This window comes from Crocodylus porosus, unplaced genomic scaffold (assembly GCF_001723895.1).
Source record: "Crocodylus porosus isolate Cpor-Errol unplaced genomic scaffold, CroPor_comp1, whole genome shotgun sequence".
NCBI lineage: Eukaryota > Metazoa > Chordata > Crocodylia > Crocodylidae > Crocodylus > Crocodylus porosus.
The window spans coordinates 10,981,747-10,995,764 of record NW_017728917.1 but is presented as its reverse complement, the minus strand read 5'-3'; the positions used below and the strand labels follow the sequence as shown (position 1 = coordinate 10,995,764).

Sequence of the window (14,018 nt, the reverse complement as noted above, 5' to 3'; positions counted from 1 at the left end):
AGGCAGCGGTGTTCCCAAGCGGTGCCCGAGGGCCTCCAGGGATGCTTCTCTTGCCCCTGCATGACTCCCAGGCAGGTCCTGGCTCCTCAGGTCCCCCCATGGGACCCTCTCAGCAGCACAAGCTGTGACTGACCAGGGTTGTCTTTTTTCACACCCCTGCCTACCTCCTTCCCACTCCCCAGTTCCTCTCTCCCACTTGCATTTGAGGTCTAGGATGCTGGGGGTCGGGGCCCCTGATGCCCACACTCACCAGTGGCCCCTTTCCTCCCAGAATTGCTCCAGTCCCTTTTTGAGTCAACCCAAACTGTCAGTTTCCACCACCTCTGGTGGCAAGGAGTGCCACATGGTGAGAAAAGAGAGACGTGGGGCTGGACGGGACCTGCAGAGGTCACATCTAGTCCAACCCCTGCCTGGGGCGAGCTCAGCCTTGCCCAAACCCTCCCATGCAAATCTGTAATTTAAACTGTTTGTAAAACCGCCACCTCCCCTGACAGCGCAAGACTTAAGGTAACACTTGAATGATGCTCTGCATGAAAGAGCTTCCTTTTGTTGGTTTTAAACTTACTGCCTACTGGTTTCATTTTGCGACGCCTGGTTCTCGTACTGACAGAGATCGGCAGTAAATAATAAATTCCCATTGACTCTCTGTTCGCTATTTAGTGTTTTGTAAACCCTTATCTTGCCCCCACTTCAAGCATCTCTTTCCTAAACTGAATCAGCCAACCTCTTTAGTCTGTCCTCATATGGCAGCTCCTTTGTATCACTAATCATCAGGAGAGTTATTTGATCCTACACTGGTGGTTCTGAGCTGGGGTCTTGTCAACCCCCCACCTGCTCATTCAAGTCCAGTGGTTTTCACGTTGGGGTGCCTTGAGACCCTCTCACAGGTGCTGGGCAAGTTTAGCACTGTTGGGTGCACAAACATGATTCGCAACATAAACCCAGAGATTTCAAAGAGGAAGCCATAGTGTTCAAAACATTTTGCCCCACTAGGAGTGGAAACACATAGATATATAGCCTCTTCTGAGCCATGCAGGGAGGAAGTGCATTTGTCTTGCATCCCCCAGAGTTTGAATTGGGTCTCCAGGCCCTGCCAGAGGGAGGGGGTGAGAGTTGAAGTTAAGGAGTTGGAATTTGCTGTTTAATGGTTGCATATAAGGCAGGGAAAGCTTTCCCCAAAAAAGACTAATTAAATCATAGATGCATAAGCTTTCGTAAGCAGCGGCTTTATCTGATGCTATGAAGGGGGGCTGCAGGAAGCAGAGCGTCCAAGTAGAACATGTCAGTGTTGTTCTTGACAGCCTTCAAGCCCAGGTAGCCTGCTGTATTGAGGGCTATATACTCCCGTTCAGGATATGGGAGTTGTCATGTCTGGTGTATTTGTTGTGGGAAGTCAGTTTTAAGGGCAACACTTTTAAAATGTTCCTGTTTTGAAAAGGGGGCTGGATTCTGTAAGATTTTCCTAGGAGTGGTTCAGTGAGATATTGAAAATGTTAGGCCCCCATGGCTGTCAGCACAATCATGGGCACAGAAGAGTCCTATTGATTTCCTTGGGGCTCTGGGTGGGCGCAAGGCCTGAATTGTGAATAAGGGAAATTGTCGCTGCTGCACAGAGCCATGAGACAGGATTTAAATCTCCCCATTCATCACATCCCTTTTTTGTTTAGCCCTGCATGCATTATGGACATTTTCTGTGTAGTCAGCAGCATTACCTGACTTGCAGCTTTTAACACTTCATTTTTCCTGTTGAGTTTCTTTTGTTGTGGAGTAGAAAACTTGTTTCCTAATGAAACAGGTTTTTGCACTTGAAACATTGCTCAATTTTCACTGTGGGCTTAGTTGATTAAGCACTTGTCACGTGTTGTTTCAATGTATATAGCTTTTCCTCATTTTCTTTCACAATAGAAGGTAGTGTCCTTTCACATTGGAATAATGATTTAAGTGGTAAACAGAGCTTGCTTTCTAATGTAAATACAATTATAAATTAACTATATATTTTCTGTGAACCTGTTTGTATGCTATTACTTGTATGATTGTTATTGAAATTATGAACGGTATTTTAGGCAATTTTTGTAGTCATTTGTGAAAGTGAAGAGCCAGCAATTCCTTTAACCAGCTGACTACAAAGTTAAGCTCATTCATAAAAGTGTGCAGAACTTAAGCCTAAGACCTGTCCTGTTGCATTTCTGTCAAATGAGTTAGTAATACTTTCATACAAGTCCATATGGATCAGGACACCTGAGTAACAGGTTATATATAAACAAGTACGACATTTATTACATAGGTGTTTCCTTGTAAAATCAGTATTGTTGTAGTAGATTGTGAAACTAAAAAAAATGGTGTTTAATCATCATTAATCACTTTTGAAAATGGGAGGAGGTACATAAATATGCATATAGTCTTAATCGTGTGTTCTGTTGCATTTGCTTTTTTCAATGTAATAAGTATGTTTTGGTTTTCTGTTTTATAGAACCAAGTAAATTTTCACAAACCCTGAATGGAATTCCTTCTTCAAACACAGTCAGCAGTGGAATGGACCCCTTCCACGCTTGCAGTATTCTTCAGCAACTTAAAACAATGTATGATGAAGGACAGTTGACAGATATTGTAGTGGAGGTGGATCATGGGAAAACATTCTCCTGTCATAGGAATGTTCTTGCTGCAATCAGTCCTTATTTCAGGTACAGATATGGAGTTCCCTGTGCTAGTAGTTATTGAATGAAAAATGACAGCAAATTACTTCTGTTGCTTAATACTTTAATTATGAGTAATTAAAACTTCTTATATCCTTCTGCAGCTTTATTTCCTGTAACTGATGATGATGACATTACAGATTTAGTAAGCAGCAGAATTAGCAGCACCTGCTTATTGAATCAAAATTGCCTGGAAGATGATTTTCCTTTCATGTAGTTAAAAAAGCTATACTGAGCACCCCCGACATCAGGCTATCATAATTCAAAACTGATTGCCTTTTTAGATCGCACATTTTAGCATAATACCTTGCAATACATCAGATATTGAGATTCCATGTTGAGCGTGCATATTGGCAGTTTCACGGGTGGAGGAGAGAGTCTACCTATGTGAAATTTGAGCAGTCTTGATATAGGTTCATTAGTGAGAGTTAAATATGGAATGCCAGTCTCCTATTTTTGAGTTACTAGGAGTAGAACTGTACTGTAGGTAGCTACCGTGACATTCTGATGTCCAGTAGTGTACAAGTGATATTGTAGCCACAGTGGTTTGGAAATTATGGTAAAGGCAAAAATTTGCTTAGACAGTTAGACAAGTATTCAAATGCAAGGCAGTCTTCATCACGTCTCTGATCACAGGAATCCAGATGAAGACTGTCTTGCATTTGAAAGCTTGTCTAACTTTATCCCAACTACATAGTTGGCCTAATAAAAGCGATCACCCTAAGAAATTCTTGTCTCTCTATTACAGTGTCAGCGAAGATTGTAAGTGCCTTGTTAGTATGACATGCGTGTCATGATTAAGTATAATATTGTCTGATTTAGACCTGTAGCTGAAAGGGATTTGAAAATAAATTGCCAAATCTTTCTTTTGCAGATCTATGTTCACTAGTGGCCTTACAGAGAGTACACAGAAAGAAGTTCGTATAGTTGGCGTTGAAGCAGAGTCGATGCATTTAGTACTGAACTATGCATATACCTCGAGAGTAATGCTGACAGAGGCCAATGTTCAAGCTTTGTTTACTGCAGCTAGTATCTTCCAGATCCCTTCCATACAAGATCAGTGTGCTAAATATATGATAAGTCATTTGGACCCACAAAACTCTATTGGAGTGTTTATCTTTGCTGATCATTATGGTCATCAAGAGCTCAAACACAGATCGCAAGACTACATTCGTAAAAAGTTTCTGAGTGTCACCAAAGAGCAAGAGTTTCTCCAGCTGAGAAAAGACCAACTGATAAGTATACTGGACAGTGATGACTTAAATGTAGACAAAGAAGAGCATGTTTATGACAGCATTATAAGGTGGTTTGAACATGAGCGAAATAAAAGAGAAGTGCACCTTCCAGAAATATTTGCCAAATGCATCCGTATGCCTCTGTTGGATGAGACATTTTTAGAGAAAATCCCTCCCATGTTTGCACAGGCTATAGCCAAAAGCTGTGTACAGAAGGGACAACCTAGTGCCAATGGCTATACGCAACGGCTTGGAATGACTGCATCTGAAATGATCATATGCTTTGATGCTGCCCACAAACACTCAGGAAAGAAGCAAACAGTGCCTTGTTTAGATTCGGTCACAGGGAGAGTGTTTAAACTATGCAAACCACCAAATGACATGAGGGAGGTTGGAATTCTTGTATCACCTGATAATGATATTTACATTGCAGGGGGTTACAGGCCAAGCAGCAGTGAGATCTCCATAGACCACAGAGCAGAGAGTGACTTTTGGATGTATGATCACTCTGGCAATAGATGGATACCTAAACCTCCTTTGTTACGAGCCAGAATAGGCTGCAAGTTGGTTCATTGCTGTGGTAAACTGTATGCAATAGGTGGTTGTGTTTATGAAGGAGATGGGCGAAACTCACTAAAGTCTGTGGAATGTTATGACAGCAGAGAGAACTGTTGGACAGCTGTCTGTCCAATGCCTGTAGCAATGGAATTTCATAGCGCTGTGGAGTATAAAGATAACATCTATGTTTTACAGGGTAAGGTGCCATAGCAGTGTAAGTGATATCGTGTTTTCAATAGGAACTGGAGGTTTCCAGTCCCAATATCTCCGTTCCCTTGAGCACCATAGAAAGTTCTCATTTCGTACTTTATTTAAGGATTGAAAAAGAGAAACTTTGTGGGGGCAATGGAGAAGAATCCACGTAAAATGTGTCTATATAGTGTTACTTCAAAATGTATCTCTAGGTAAATGTGTTTTTATGTGCCACAACATGAATCCATTTTGAAAAGAGAAGGTCATGCGTATGAACTAAATCCTTCTAGAACTTAAAGATAAGCATACATTTTCCCGTGGCTTATATGCAAATTAATACTATGAGACAGCGTCACTAATTTCTACTTTGCAGATTCACACAAAAATCAGTCTTGCTTCACTTCTGAGCAAAATAATAGTAGAATATTGATGGTAAAGTCTGTTTGCTAAAATTTCATCATCTTACCCAAACATTTTAACTATTTCAAATTTTAATTAAGCTAAGTTTTGTCTGTTGAACAAGGACTTGTTTGCAATACATTCTTCTTTTTTTAAATCACTCTTTTCCCCCAACTTGCTAACTGGTAAAATTAAGTTAATGAAAAATTAAGCGGTGGATAATGACTCCTTCCAAAACTGGCTAATTCTGTTCCTTTGAGTCAGCAAATTAGACTAAAGATTTTCCTGCACTGTTCAACTTCCTTCTTTTACTTCCTTCTCACATAAAATGAATACTCAGTTTTCACTATGAATATATCCATGTCCTGCATCTCAATTCCCATGTGATCTAGCTGAGACAGAGATTTGGGATTAATATTGATATCTCTATCAGAGAGACCATTGCACCAGAATAGACGATGGTGACTGGAATAAGCATGTAGATGTCTTAAGAAAGATATCAGTAGTGTATAGCTCTACATTTCCATGGAGGAAAAGTACATAGTAGATCCTCCTTATCAGAACCTAGTGGGACCATCCCTTGTTTATGTATGTGAAATGTCCAGATATGTAAGACATCTATAATATACAATAGCACTAAAAAAAAGCAAGTGGAATGTAAAAAAAGAAGCATGCACGGCAGTCCAGAAAACAAATTGCAATGTAATGACAGAATCTAGTATAAGAAGCACAAATATTTGCTTTTTGTGCAATTCTAGTGACCAAGCTGGGAGTTCATTTAATCTGAGTGTTTATATAAGCAGGATTCAGATAAGCAAAAATCTGCTGTATTTTCCCTTCTGGTATCTTAGTCTGGATATTGTGTATTATGGGGATATCCAAATAAAAGTTACTCAACTAGTCTACAAATTGTATGCAAGTGGGTAAAGGGTTAAAGGACAAATCATTCGTTTTTTGGGAAAACACCAACAGGTGGGCCTTGAAATGGCCTGGCATAGGTAGAGAAATTTGACAGATCTAGAAGCACCTGTAAAGGCCTGGTTATTAATGGGCCCTCTGCTGGCCGTTATTTCTAACTTGTAGGAGCAGGCACATGGGAGAACTTGGAGGAAACCTTTTGTAGGCATGCAAAGAAACAGTGCAATGCTCCCCCTCTCACGGTGCACTTACACCCTACAATGGAAGTGTTAGACTCCTGTGAGAGCTGCTTTCCCCTCTTGTATTTCCTTTGCTAGTTTTTCCTTACTCACTTTATAGAAAAATAACGCATAGTTTGAAGTGGTGCTCGACTATCAGCAGAATCTCTAAATATGTCTGCTTTTTACTTGGTTTAAGTTAAATGACTATTTCACAGTGTCATATTGAATGAAGCGTCAGTAGTAGATTTGATGTAGTAAAAATATCCCATTATATTTTGTTTCATTGAGCCACTTAAAAATTGCAAGCATCTTGTTAAAAGCTTGTAATGCAGTCTGCCATACTTAACTATACCTGAAATAATCCACTGAGAAAATTCACTATAGAAGTTTTATGGTCAAATGGACCATATGTCTATAAACTCATGATCAGAATATTGCTTTTTCTCTGGTTTACAGGAGGCATAAATGCACGTGTAACAGTTGAGGTTTTGGTGTGTTTTATGGATGAACTTAGTAATTGCACAAATAAGGAAATGTGTCCAGTCCCCAGTGCTTTGCATTATGAAAGTATTGTTTTCTCTGCAGAATCTCATGAGTAGAGGAATATGCTTGAGTTTCATTGAAATATTAGTGTAAAGAATTTTAGTCTTCAAGATTCTTTAGATAGAAAGAAGCACCACAGTATTTGTTGTCATTCTTTCCAGAGATGTGGGTTTTCTGGAAAACTTTGAATTGGAAAATTTTCCAGTGCCCTAAATAGAATGTGATCTGATTTAGCATGTTTATTTGACTTATTTAGTAAACAAAACTAAAAAAGTACCTCCACGTAAATTTTATGTCCCAATAGCCACAAGTATTTTAACTGAAATATTTGATTAGGAAAAAAATTAAATACAGCACACTTAACATTGTTTAAATGTTATATTTAAACAAATTCAAAGCCTTATGTGGAAAGAAGTAATTTTTATTGGAATACTTGTAAAAATGTAAAGACAATGCACAATAGCATGTACTTCCCTTATACTTTTTTTTTTCAATTTAAGAAAAAAAATTAAGGCACTGAAAACTGGTGACACACTAATTTTAGTACACCCAAAGAACTGTTCATGATATGCTGTGCTTTGATTTTGATTTGACCTGCACAGCCAACTAGGTGAATTCATAACTTGATTTTTGGTTTGGATTATGTGAGTGTATTTACCATCATTTTTTACAAATCAGTAAAACATATATGTACTCTCTCACGCACTTCCTAGGGATAATCACTTGAAAAACATTAATTACAACTTTGAAACTGTCAAGCTTGCCTAATATTGTATTGGCGTTCATTCATTGTTACTAATGAATTTTATGAAACAATGAATTTTAAAAAGTGGAAAATTCCCACGAGAAATAAAGCACTGGAAAACTTTCTGGGAATTTTTCAATCCCACATCTCTGATTTTTCTAAGTAGTTCTGTGTACTAGTCAAAAATGTACAGTTGTCCCACTCAAGTACAAAAGACCCCATAGAATTGAAGCATGCATGAGGCCTGATGTTATTCTTAACACCAACTGAAATACAAATGTAATATCAAGAGATGTTAAATGGAGGCAAAATTTAACAGTGGAGAAAGCAGTAATTACTCATCTTGCTCATCTTTTAAACTAAACTCCACCCCTTTTGTTCTCTCCTACCATTCTTTCTTTCTTTCCTCATTCCTTGTTTTAATTGGGCTAGAAGAGTACTTATCTGTAATGTGGTTTGGCAAGTGTACTTAAAACAGCTATGAAAGGTATAATTTGAAGTACCTTCTTGTGCATGGGAAAAAGTAGCCTTTCCAAATATGTGGGAGTGTTGAGATGGCGGGTTGTTTTTAATCTACGTTATACTTAGCTAGTTAGAATAGCATCATCTTATTTCTGTGCATCTGAGCTTCTGCCATCCTTAGTCTGTAGATTCTAATCTCTAGTCAGTATATACAGTTTCATACTATTTAGCCATGAAAATAGTGAATTAGCAGGTTCACACAAGGATCCATTTGGAATGTCTTTAAATGGATCAACATGTGATTTGTGAAGCTGTTTCTTTGTTAGCACTCACCACATACCGTTTCCAAATCTGTATGTAGTGTAATTCACACAAATACTTGCTCAGATTTCAAGCAATTTATTCTGAGAACTGTAGATCATTGGTATTAATTTTACCAAGAGGTCAAGGAACCAGATTAATGCTTCAGGCACCTTAAAGTCTTGCAAAGGTTTGACCTCAGATTCTCAAGCATTGGTTAAAAATGGTGGGATGCACATAAAGCCTTTCCATGTTGGCAGCCTTCAAACATTCCATTTCAGCCTAGAGAGAAGCTCTTTAGGGATTTATGCTCTATAGGCTGTTAACACTCTTAAGAAACTGGGTATAAAGCTTGCTTTTTTGGGATCAATGTATGTAAATGGAGGGAGAGAACAGAAAAAAAGTTCTGATTTTAGTCTGGGACCCACTTGGATTTGTGTTCAGTGTCTAAAAAAATTATAACTTCAATATTCTTATACTTTTTGGGTTCTTTCCTTTTTAGGAGAATTTTTCCTCTGCTATGATCCTCAGAAAGATTACTGGGGCTTTTTAACCCCAATGACTGTGCCTAGAATCCAAGGCTTGGCAGCTGTATACCATGACTCCATCTACTACATAGCTGGAACCTGTGGAAATCATCAGCGTATGTTTACCGTAGAGGCCTATGATATTGAACAAAATAAGTGGACTCGAAAAAAAGACTTCCCATGTGATCAGTCTATTAATCCATACATTAAACTTGTGCTTCTCAAAAATAAACTCCATTTGTTTGTCAGAGCTACTCAAGTCACTGTTGAAGAACACGTTTTCAGAACCAGCAGGAAGAATTCACTATATCAATACGATGAGGTTACTGACCAGTGGCAGAAGGTATACGAGACTCCAGATAGGCTCTGGGATTTAGGCCGGCATTTTGAATGTGTTGTTGCTAAATTGTATCCACAGTGTCTTCAGAAAGTTATTTAATGTTATTTGGTAACAGGCCTTAGTGATTTCAGTGGTATCTGATGCTAGAGAAAATGTGTCTTAAAAGAAAACAAAGACGTTCTGTCAGTATTTCATGTGAGCTGAAACAGACAGTTTTTTTGTCTATGGGGATGGGTGCTCTTTAAAGGTTGCAGTCTGGGGAGGGAATTCATTCAAGTGTCATACTTGCTGATATTTTCCTGGGAAATGAAAAGGAGGTTACAAAGTGCAATTATCAGCATTTTTTCTGGTAAACACTTAATCATGTCATTCTAGAGGGGTGTTATAGTAATAAAGGCAAACTAAAAATAGAAGAGCCAGGATAACTATGCACTACAGTAAAAGAAAATCTAGCATTAATAGCTAAGGATGTCCAAGCTATTTTGAAGTGACTTTTTTTTTTTCAATACGGGTAAAATCTGAGGCAATATCACTAAGTCTTTATTTTAGATTGACAGAGAAGAGAGCGAGAGGAATACTAGATCCTGATTCATAATTATCTTTTTTTGTACTGCTTTGAAGTTTATTAAAATGTTCATAATGTTGTCTGTGCACTACAATAGTATGGGAGAAATATTGAAGTCGGAAGCAGAACATAAAGTATCTGCCCAAAAAACAGAAGACCTGTTTTGGATTACTGTACCATTTTCCTGACTGTGGGTTTTTGTTAAAATCAAGCTAATGGTATAAAAATAGCTATCCTCTGCCAATTAAATGTAGTGCTTGAAAAGCGTTTTTACATTGCTTAAACATTGGTCATCCCTTTAAGGGCTTTAACCCCAAAGTTGATGGTGCTAGTATATTTTTAATACTTGTATGTCTGAAATGGGCTAACTCTCCACTGCTCTTTAAGACAACCTGCTATTAATGGAAACAGTCTTCTTGGAGTTCTGTCCTGCAAATGTGCATCCTCTTTTTACTTACATTTTCACTGCAGTGGAAGTTTTTGCAGTGTGATGACAGGATATGACCTTTTTGGCTTTGTGGAGAGCTCATTCTGCCTCTTGTAAAGTATAGAGCTATGTGCAGTGTTTGCACATGTTCTGATAATACTGAGTTAATTTGATCATTCTTTTCTCCCTGCCCAATCTCCCCAGTCACTTTTAACTGTTCTGTTATGACCTGTAATGTGAAAATTTGCACTACTGAGCTGTCTTTGTGATTCAATTTATTAAAACAAAGTTGACCGTAGATATTCATAGTTTAAAGGAATCTTAGATGCAGGTATAGAATATTATCACATTTGTTCTATGTATGGAACATCTAACTTATTTTTTTAATGGGTAACTAGGTTTAAAGTTTAGCCTCTATGTCAGTAGTGAAAACTGGATATAAAAGGGAAAAGGTTAATCCTAGAGCTCATATCACTATATATTTCAGGTTTAATTTGTTACAGAGCTTATTCTCTCCACAACTACATGTGGTTTGTTGTCTTACGTAGATATTTAACTAAATTTAATTTTTCAGATTAAACTAATGGTCAGCCCTTGCTATAAATGCTTACCATTATCTGGCTTAAGAGCTGATATTTCAATAAGCCAAATATGTAGCTCAGTAGTAGTTTATCCCCTGGCATGCCTAAGAGAACATTGATTCAGTGTGTGGTCTAGTTATCCCCCAGTAGGGTTTTCCTTATTTAAGGAAACATTCATCTGGTTTTGAATCGTAAATCTTGCACAAAAATATTTAACAATAAAAAAAAATTTAAAGAAACTGTGAAACTAAAAGGAAAAAAAAAATGCCTCTCTGCATTACATACCTCATCTTCCAGAGATTCACCAAACTTTTTTTTAGGTGTGGGTGCTGGAATTTCCCTGAAACAAAGTTTGTTTGACGGCATTTGCTAAGATTGTGTTTTTAAATAATCTTGAGGTGTGTGGTTTCTTGTTATGTTTAGTTTTTTTCAGGATGGTTTATCCACAGCCAACAATAAGCATTTTTTTTTTTTTTGGTACAACTACTTTTATTTTCTAAATCTTCTCTTTAGTGTAGCTAGCTCTATTTGAGCTGTTGTACACCTCTAGCTGCAAGCTTTCTGAAGCACCCTCCCTCACAGTGTTGCATTAGTGTGTAAAACCAACTTTTTTTGCGAAGTGTTATGTAAAATTTTCTTGTTTTTAAAGCTTGGTTGAATATTTACAAGATTTCTTGCTGCTTTTTGACAATCTTCTATATTTATTTAGTAGAACAAATTTCAATATATTACTTGAAAATATGAAATAGAACTGAGTTAGCAATTGACTGGTCATGTGCTGTCTAGAAGTACAATATGCTGTGGTTAATTCTGCAGTAGGTTTGTTAATTTTGTTTATCTGCACTAAAATATGAGGATCTCCATTGTGTTTAACCATTCAAACTAAGGGTGTGATCTAAGACAGTAACGTGTTTAAAAGCTAAAACCTGGAACTTGTCAAGGGAGTAGACTATATTGAATCTTTTGCATGAATAATTTGTTGAAACTAACATAGCTGTGATATTTTGCCACTTCTTAAATGCTTTAAAAATTTTGGAAAGTCAGATTCCTCATCAGTTGTGCTTTAAAATCAGACTTTTAAGAGTCAGTTTGCACAATGTGAGAACAATTAATTAACACTGCACCAAGGGTACTAGTAATTACACAGAGCTCTGTACGTTCTCTCTGCCTGTGTGATCCCTCTGCTCTGGGTTAGGCTGCCTTTAATAAATTGACAAAATGTAAAGGACCAAGTAAGTGGAAACCTTCCTCCCAAAAAATCTCATCAGAATTATTTTGGAAGAAACCTAATTGTTAACCCCCGTTTTATTCTAAATGTTATTGCTGATTTAATAGCTAAAAGTGATCCTGGTGCATCAGACGTAGTGTGCGTGTGTTCTGCAAGAAATGTAAGAGCTCCCTGTTTCTTAAGGCTGTTTAGAAATGGCATCCAACATTCAGTGCTCAGGTATGTTAGTAAGAAGTACTGTAGTCCTATGACGGCAAATGTGTGGATTTTTAAACATTTTGCCATAATTGCACAATTTTGCATTTTTACTTAATGTCATGTTACGTTTCTTAAAATAAACCTATTGTTGAAATATAATGACTCCAGCCATTTTTAATACTGTCTTTTCTGAATTAGGTAGAACTATCAAGTGGAAATTCATTCAGTGACTCTGGGTTTTTTGGAACAAGTAACTCTTTTACTCTACAACCCCAATTCCTACTGTACTTTGAGACAGTCTCACATTCCACTGTGATGGAAAGCACTGGGGCTTCCTTTCGTTGTTGCATCCGTGTCTACTCCAGCCACAGAGCTGCAAACTGATCACACATTAACTCGCACAAACAGAGCTGGCTTTGATATTTTTTTTCAGGGTTGAGAGGTCTCGACACTTTTTCAGGACTGCTTAATATCATGTCAAATAGTGCTTTTGACTCCGGACAGCGGTTCCTATTAAGTATCACACAAAAGTGCCGCTTCTTATTGAACCTGTTACCGTGCCTACGAATTAGGGAAGTAGTGGTAAAAGGGGGGCAAAGAGAGGTAAAGTCATCCGCTCAAGGCTTGTCAGGATCTTTGAATATAATTACAGTCTCTTGCCACACAGCCAGCAACTTCTGGTTAAAAATTTCTCACTAGCTGCTTATAGAGTATGTTCTCCAGGATTTCTGACTTTTTTTTTTACTATTTTCACACTTCCCATGCTTGCAAACCCAATATTCTGTCAATGAATGTCTTCTGACTCAGCATTAATGGGCTGGGTTTTTCGCTACCTAGGCAGGCAGTGTGAAGAAGTCAATTCTGGATGACCTTGTGCTGTCAGTCCTATGCTCTGATCTACAGTTCAGCGTGTTAAACCCCTTCTACCAAGACTGAATAGCCATCAGCAGCAGCTGTATGAAACCACTTCTAGGTATGATACCTATCCAATATGTTCCAGTCCCTAAGCATTACGTGACTTCCAGAGGGCCACTTGGCATAATTTATTCTTATTGCCGCCTCTGTCTGCATTGTCCTTCCTCTTCCTCCTTGCAGCCTCCTGATAACATTAACACTGCTCAGCATGTGCTTTTTTCCATTCACAGACTTACCAACAGCAATAAAAGACTCAGTCTTGAGAGGAGAAGCAAACTATCTCCTGCCCTCTGCAGTGCAGCATTTACTGCAGGAATTTTTCTGCCAAAACTAGGACTCTTTCATGTCTAAGCTGAAAGATGATTGAAGCAGCATTGAGGAGGTAAGTGAAGTGGCAGGCCCTGTCTGCATTTGTCTTGCAGAGAACTGAAAAGATCACCGATGAAACTTAAATTGCCCTCTTTCCTAATGCTTGCCTTCACTTCCAGTGACCCACCTGAGGCCAGGACATTGTGACCACCTGAATTAGGCAGGCAGGCCCAAGTAGAGCCAGCCCCAAGCTTTTCAAGCCACCTTCAGTTTCCTGGTAAGCACTAACCACTCCAGCCAACCACTAACAGTGCACATAGTTGGCTGCAAATAGCTGACATCCATCTTTCAAGAGTTGGTGAATTATCTGCATGACCCAAACTCTCACTTTTACTGTTATCCTTCCTACCATCAAACAAAGGGGACAAAATCTGATTCTGGTCACTCCTACCAGAGAAACATTCTTAGTTATGATACTGTCATGTTGTTAGATGCATGAAACATAAGCTGCTAAAAGATGAAATGTTCTTGTGTGGTGCCATAAATATTAATGAGGACCACCCAAGGTAGCGTTACATTGGATAAAAAACTAGATGACTGCTGTAAAAAGCTTTTAATAAATGTCCTCTTAATTTTTTTATCCTAATCTAGTTTGATTTCAT

At 38.2% G+C, this 14,018-nt stretch overlaps 1 protein-coding gene across 1 annotated transcript in view; it reads left to right on the top strand.

The window, feature by feature from the left end:
• The window catches only part of KBTBD8 (kelch repeat and BTB domain containing 8), a 12,753-nt gene extending 462 nt beyond the window's left edge, over nt 1-12,291 (top strand). The window contains exons 2-4 of the mRNA XM_019536689.1: nt 2,471-2,681; nt 3,568-4,682; nt 8,769-12,291. Of these exons, the coding sequence (XP_019392234.1) occupies nt 2,471-2,681; nt 3,568-4,682; nt 8,769-9,232 (1,790 nt within the window). The 3' untranslated portion in view covers nt 9,233-12,291. The remainder of the gene's footprint in view (nt 1-2,470; nt 2,682-3,567; nt 4,683-8,768) is intronic.
• The last annotated feature ends 1,727 nt before the right edge of the window (nt 12,292-14,018 follow it).